We start from the raw sequence: 7,018 nt of genomic DNA on the forward strand, positions 1-7,018 counted from the left end.
GACTCGTGTTAACTTTGGATTATTTTTTAATTGAATATTTTTTTTAACTAGGCTTCATAATTTGTTTTATTTATTTTTTATGAGGTTATCCTGATCTCGTGATCATGTTTGACGAGTTGAACTGAGTAGATGACTCGATTAAATTTTTTATATCATTTTTAATTGATTTTTTTTTTCAATATTATTCTCCAACAACTCAATTTTATTTTATTTTTATTTTAGTTTTTTTTTAATTTCACTCTCGCTCGCATCTATCTCTATCCACGACATTCTTTCTCCATAGAAGTGAAAAACCCTCGAATCAAAAGGCATCGATAAGCAATTGTCTGGTTTCAAATACAAGATGTCTTTTTCTATATCTGTATTAGATCCACTCTTGATATGCTCGTGACATGTTTTCTGATTCAAAGACCAAAATCATGGCAAAACCTATTATTATGCATTAAAAAACAAAAACTCATTAATATAAATGTCTTTTCTTAAGGATTATTTACTCTTTCCCTAACCAAATCATGGCAACTATAGCATTTATGCTTCTTCAAGACTTTCAAGCAAATGGACATGTCTAGTGGTTCCTACTCCATGATAGTTGAGATAATGTTTTTTTTTTTTTTTTTTTTTTTTAATATTCAGCATGATGAGAGGGCCCTTCAGCATAGACCTTTTTTAAAGTGATGCTCCTCCTTTCTGGACTCAGATTATTATTCGTTTGCAAATTGTGATGGACGATTGACATTATTTTATGTTTCATGATTGGAGGAAGTTTTTAGGCTGGAAATGGGAGGGTAAAAGCATAGTAGTTTTTACATATTAATCTATTATCTTGTCATTTTAATATTTTAAAATAAATTATTATCTACCATATCATCATATATTAATATTTTAAAAAAAATCATTCAAAATATATTATATTAAAAAATTTGATCCAACCCTCAAGTACGAGCAAATAATCTAAGAGCTTTGGTTCGTGATTTGTCATTCATATCCTTTGTTGTTGTTCAATTTGTACAGTTTCATTTCTCTGTTTAGGTTGAGTGTTGTTTCCAATTTCACATTGTTTCAGGTTTCCATTTTTATTGTGATTTTTATTTTGATTTATTAATTTGGGTGTTCAAGTTACTTTGTGCTTAACTAATCTTATAAGTATCAAAATTAATAATTATATAAATTTCTAGTAATCTATAAAATTCAAATTAATAACTTTTAACCAGCAAAATCAAAACCTAATTAATTAAATTATACCTCTTAAATTTACATTATTTACATTTTACACCATACAAAACAAACTAGCCAAAATCCAAATTAAAGGAATACAAGCATCCGAATCGGCAATGATGCTGAGGAGGTGACCAGTAGGGTGGCGACAAAAGCAAACCACGTCTCTTTCCAGTTCTAGTTATAGGAAGGACACCAATTTCTGTTTCTTCCTCTCCTTGATATCATACAAATAATGGTGATAGACAGCATATAATTGTTATTATGCTCTGGGGTGAAAGATAGAACGTTTAGAAGGACAGCCAAACATGAACAAGACAAAACCGTAGTGTGTTTATCTAATTGGGAATCTTATGCAAACGTCTGCCTAAACCACAACGCCGAGGTTACTTAGCTAGCTGGCTCAATCTTATGCAAACGTCTGCCTAAACCACAACACCGAGGTTACCTAGCTAGCTGGCTCAATCTTATGCAAACGTCTGCCTAAACCACAACACCGAACACCGAGGTTACCTAGCTAGCTGGCTCCTCTTTCTTTTTTATATACTCTCTAGAGAAACCAGAAAAGAAGTGGTCGTTAGTGTACTGAGGCCTGACTGTGGAAGTAGTAATGGCAGCTCGCAGGATATCTTCCTTGCTCTCTCGTTCTCTTTCTGCTTCTTCTTCGTTTCTTTTGTCTCGAGGTACTGTTATTTCATTTCTGTTCTTTTCTTTTTTCTTGGTTTAGATGATGATATTTTATTGCAAAGGTTTTTTTTTTATGGTGTCCATTTACGGGTGAGTTAATTTTGGAGATACCCTTTGCCTTAGGTTGGTTGCCAAGAGGTTAAGGTGGAGAAGAAATGGAAAACGAAATTTGGGTTCAAAGTGTTTTTCTTTATCTGGATCATGAGTTCTAAGGATATCTGTTCTCATCTTTCTTTTTTCGAGTCTAAAGAAGATTCAGCATGGAACAAAAAGTTTTGGAGATTTTATTCCACAACTCTTTTCATCTACAATTAAAACTGGAAAATGGAGTGTCAAGTCTCTATATATACCTTAAATCAGAAACTTGGGAGAAAAAAAGGAGTTGTTTTTTTCCATTTTTAATTGTTCTTAATTCAACATACTATATCTCTTCGACTACATGATGATTTACAAGCAGTATTTTTCTATCCATGGTGGCTCCCTTTCACTTTGGGGATAAATAGATGCCAACAGTCAAAAGAGGATCCTGAGAGCATATACTGAATAAAGAACACAACTTATTAGTAAAAGGAAAAACTTTGTGCATTTTTTCTCTCTTGGTTACAGAGAGCTGGAATTTCAATAATTAATGCAGGCCCTGCTTTTCATTTTCCTTTCTGTGCATGGGAATGCAATGATACTTTCTAGTTTTTGTTCCAATCATGTTTTTTTTATATATACATTTTTAATTTTTATTGGTTCTCGAGATCTATGGTTGTCAGGATTAGTTTATATGTCTCTGATATGATCCTCAGGAAAAAATCCTAGCAGGGGAAGGAGCATCTACAGGTTTATCACTGCAACGGCACTTGAGGAACCAATCACTCCACCTGTTCAAATTAGCTACACTCAGCATTTCATCAATGGGAAATTCGTTGATGCAGCATCTGGTAGTTCTTGGTTCATTAAACATTAGTGTGTTATTTTCCTTCAGTTTTCATTTGCACTTCTTAATTGGTCTTTTGAAAACTGGTTCCGATCCGTTGAATCAGGCATTGATTCTTGCTGATCTTCTATTTTCTATTGGTTGTAGGCAAAACCTTTCCGGCATACGATCCTCGTACAGGAGAAGTGATTGCTCACGTGGCTGAAGGTGATAATGAAGATGTCAACCGTGCAGTAGCTGCTGCTCGTAAAGCGTTTGATGAGGGACCATGGCCAAAAATGAGTGCTTATGTATCAATTTTTACTTTGCCTCTCTGGTGAATTATAATGTCAATGCTGTCTTGTTTGTAACTAGTTGACTTGCGTTTGGTAATTTTGGCAGGAAAGGTCACTGATAATGTTGCGGTTCGCTGATTTGGTTGATAAACATAGAGATGAGCTTGCAGCTTTAGAGTCATGGAATAGTGGGAAGCCTTATGAACAGTCTGCTAAATCCGAGTTGCCAAGTTTCGCACGTTTATTTCGGTATTATGCTGGTGAGATTTCATGCAATTTTGACTTCTTATTTTGTTGTCTACATGGATTTCTGATTCCTTTTGTCTATAATTATCCAGGTTGGGCAGACAAAATCCATGGACTAACAGTTCCTGCTGACAGTAATCACTATGTTCAAACATTGCATGAACCCATTGGTGTTGCTGGACAGATAATTCCATGGAACTTTCCTCTTATCATGCTTGCTTGGAAAGTTGGGCCTGCATTAGCATGTGGTAATACAATTGTTCTAAAATCAGCAGAACAAACACCTTTGACTGCTCTCCATGCAGCGAAGCTCTTCCAAGAGGTATGATTAATGACAAAAGGTTACATGATAAATATCTGGTATAAGAACTCAATAGAATTATCATGACATATGCTAACAGCAAAGCTATTCAAACAATGAACTTACGAGGTATCATAGAAGTTCATAAAACATCACCAGCTCAAGAAGTAGTGGGATGCTCAATTGGGTTCAAGTATCCAACTTAAGTATGAAAAGGTCAATGCATAAGGAAATAATTGCATTATTCAGCAATGCTTACATTATCTTATGCCTGCAGAAGAACAGTGCAGTTTCCTTAAACTAAATAGCATGCTTAATTCTTTTTTCTAATTCCTGTTACACAATAGTCTTAAGATGGCTGACATGAAACATGTGAAATTTCTATACTTTACCATGGTGTTCGCCTGAAAACTTTTTTTTTTTCTTTTATGGCAGGCTGGTCTTCCTCCAGGTGTTCTGAATGTCGTTTCTGGCTATGGTCCAAGTGCTGGTGCAGCTCTTGCTAGCCACATGAATGTGGACAAGGTATTTTATGAGCTGTTAATATCTTGCCAACTTTCAAGAGAGATTGAATCTCTACTTCATGATAAATTACATTCCACACTCAAGTTGAATCAATGGCATGTGAGCTTGCATTATAGTACAGAATTTTTAGCACTCTGTATAGCATGGCTCAGAGAGTGAAATTTTGTTCCCATTTGTGTTCTTACTGTTGTTTCAACTTTCGTTCACAACTTTCACAGTAACAGTGATACAATGACAATGTCTAGCGCACATGAATTTTTATATGAGAATCATAACCTTCCTTGTGGCTGTTTTTAATTTCCTAGTCTAACTTTCTCTGATAGATGAATTGGCACCTCATGAATCAACTGCATCATAGAATCTGCTTAAGACCCTGCCTTCCTATATAGATAGAATTTAGATGTGCACCTTCAGAACCTATATCTTTTCATATCCAACAAATTTCGTTTCTTCGTCACTGTAAGAGATTACATTTCTAAACGTTTTTGGATTGCCAGTTTTTTCTTTGTCGTAATAAAAGCTTGCATTTCCAATACTTCTGGTTGTTATCATTGGAATCACCTAAAATCCTGTAGAATATGTCATGTAGCATGTTTGTGGAATCACAGTGATTGATACACCGCATTGTTTGCAGATTGCTTTCACTGGATCAACTGAAACTGGTAAAATTATACTTGAACTTGCTGCAAAAAGCAACCTTAAATCAGTTACGTTAGAACTGGGAGGGAAATCACCTTTCATTGTTTGCGAGGATGCTGATGTTGATAAGGCTGTGGAGCTTGCACACCATGCCCTGTTCTTTAATCAGGTTTGTCTAACGAATATGCAAAGAATTGACTTCAATTGATGCATAACCACTAATTAGTTGTGTAAGTTTGCTCGTTGCAGGGACAATGTTGTTGTGCTGGTTCTCGTACATATGTACATGAACGTGTGTACGATGAGTTCATAGAGAAAGCAAAGGCACGTGCTCTAAGACGCGTTGTTGGCGATCCCTTCAAGAAGGGTGTTGAACAAGGTCCTCAGGTATACCGTCTCTTCGTATAAGGTTTGATGATTGAAAGAATTGAGCAATGACTATCTTATAGGAATTTAGTTTCTCCATTACTCTGTTTAAGGTCCATATTAGTTACTGCAACAATTGGTTTAATGAGGAATGTGCTAGTCATTACATTAGACCTAAGAGTTAGAAAAAATCGATCACAATAAGATGACGAGTATGGCCCCTTCTTTTCTATGTGCGAGTGAAACTGCTAGTCTAGCTGAAGCTTATAACTAAATACTCAATGGTAAAACATACACACTGGTACGAGTATATGGAAGTTGTTATGGGATATTCCTCTGTCAATAAATGGTTATTATTTATACACAAATTGTTGAGAGCTATCAATTAATATTGTTCATGGACCCTGAGAAAAATTCAGATCGACTCCGATCAATTTGAGAAGGTCCTCAGGTATATAAGATCTGGTGTTGAAAGCAACGCTACCCTTGAATGTGGAGGTCAAAGATTTGGCTCCAAAGGCTACTTTATCCAGCCTACTGTTTTCTCAAATGTTCAGGTAATATTAACTCCACTTTTATCATTATTTCTCCCACTAGATGTCTCAAAATAACTCTTAATTTTTGCAATGCAATACTAACCTCTCTTTTTTTCTTTTGTTCTTCGAACAGGATGATATGTTGATAGCTCAGGATGAGATCTTTGGCCCTGTGCAGTCCATCTTGAAGTTCAAGTGAGCTATAATGTTACAAACAAATGTTCATTGCATTTCTTTTCAATTTTAAATGCGCGACTATTGCTTTCAAACTGGTCATTCGAGCCATCTCAAAGATAGTCGAATTAGTTGATGCCATATTGAATTTAAATTCAGTGATGGTCTTTATATTCTATGTTTAACGTGTATCTTCTTCTGCACCAGGAATGTTGATGAAGTAATACGAAGATCAAATAGCACCCGCTACGGTCTTGCTGCCGGAATTTTCACCAAGAATGTGGACACTGCCAACACCTTGTCACGAGCACTGAGAGTTGGAACTGTATGGGTCAATTGCTTCGATGTCTTTGACGCAGCAATTCCATTCGGTGGCTATAAAATGAGTGGAATAGGCAGGGAAAAGGGTATCTACAGCCTCAATAACTACTTGCAAGTGAAAGCAGTTGTCACTCCATTAAAGAATCCAGCATGGTTGTAAGCTCGTCAAATCCTTCCAAGATGATTATGGTTTTCCTTTCCTTTGGTAAATAATTATGTAGGGATCGTCTGAAATCATGGGCTAAAGTTAAACTTTCTTAATAATACAAGCTTCTTTTTACTCAATTACTCAAAATCGGTTCAGCCATGTCAATTTATAATTCACTCGTTCAAGGTCAAGTATATTGTGGCAAACATATTCATGAACATAAGGTAATTATTTCCCATATTCTACAGTTTCTTGGCTGCATTTGATCGGCTAGCTTCTTTGAAAATATCTATCACCTCTAAGCGAGCCTATCAATCACCTCCATCACAAGCGAATCGCAGGATGAAAACAGTCCATAATTCTGCTTGTAGAAAGAACAGAAAAACAAAAGTTGGAAGATACACCCAAGAGTTATCCCGGAACAGCCAACACCCAACCTGCATTGAATCTCCTCGTAGCAGATTTATAATCATGAATTCAAGTGTTAGCTATCCCTGTCAATCCTGTCAACATTGTAAACCTTCATCAATTTTACTCTAAGAAAACGTGCTTGTTTTGAGCTTAGGTTTCAACATTCAAGATGTTTATAAATAAGGTTGATGTGTTGGATAATTAGTTGATTTTTTAATTCATGCAATTTGATCCATTTTTTATAAGCTC

The 7,018-nt window shown here is 35.6% G+C and overlaps 1 protein-coding gene across 2 annotated transcripts; it reads left to right on the top strand.

Moving 5' to 3' along the window:
- The first annotated feature begins 1,383 nt into the window (after positions 1-1,383).
- LOC133678704 (aldehyde dehydrogenase family 2 member B4, mitochondrial-like) lies at positions 1,384-6,495 on the top strand. 2 transcript variants are annotated; one of them, XM_062101158.1, is made up of 12 exons: positions 1,384-1,658; positions 1,724-1,898; positions 2,697-2,831; positions 2,975-3,117; positions 3,209-3,362; positions 3,441-3,670; positions 4,085-4,174; positions 4,809-4,982; positions 5,063-5,200; positions 5,599-5,736; positions 5,849-5,910; positions 6,097-6,495. In XM_062101158.1, the coding sequence occupies exons 2-12, from the start codon at positions 1,826-1,828 to the stop codon at positions 6,368-6,370; spliced, it is 1,611 nt and encodes a 536-aa protein (XP_061957142.1). In that variant the 5' UTR covers positions 1,384-1,658; positions 1,724-1,825; the 3' UTR covers positions 6,371-6,495. The 2 variants fall into 2 exon arrangements, with proteins under 2 accessions (XP_061957142.1, XP_061957141.1); XM_062101157.1 differs by having other exon boundaries at positions 1,384-1,898.
- The last annotated feature ends 523 nt before the right edge of the window (positions 6,496-7,018 follow it).

This window comes from Populus nigra, chromosome 18, assembly GCF_951802175.1.
Source record: "Populus nigra chromosome 18, ddPopNigr1.1, whole genome shotgun sequence".
Lineage (NCBI taxonomy): Eukaryota > Viridiplantae > Streptophyta > Magnoliopsida > Malpighiales > Salicaceae > Populus > Populus nigra.

Coding starts and splice junctions, on each gene's coding strand:
- LOC133678704 (XM_062101157.1), top strand. CDS start 1,826: ATGGCAGCTCGCAGGATATCTTCCTTGCTCTCTCGTTCTCTTTCTGCT. Junction 3,118..3,208: donor GGCCAAAAATGAGTGCTTAT/GTATCAATTTTT, acceptor TAATTTTGGCAG/GAAAGGTCACTGATAATGTT. Junction 3,363..3,440: donor TTTATTTCGGTATTATGCTG/GTGAGATTTCAT, acceptor ATAATTATCCAG/GTTGGGCAGACAAAATCCAT.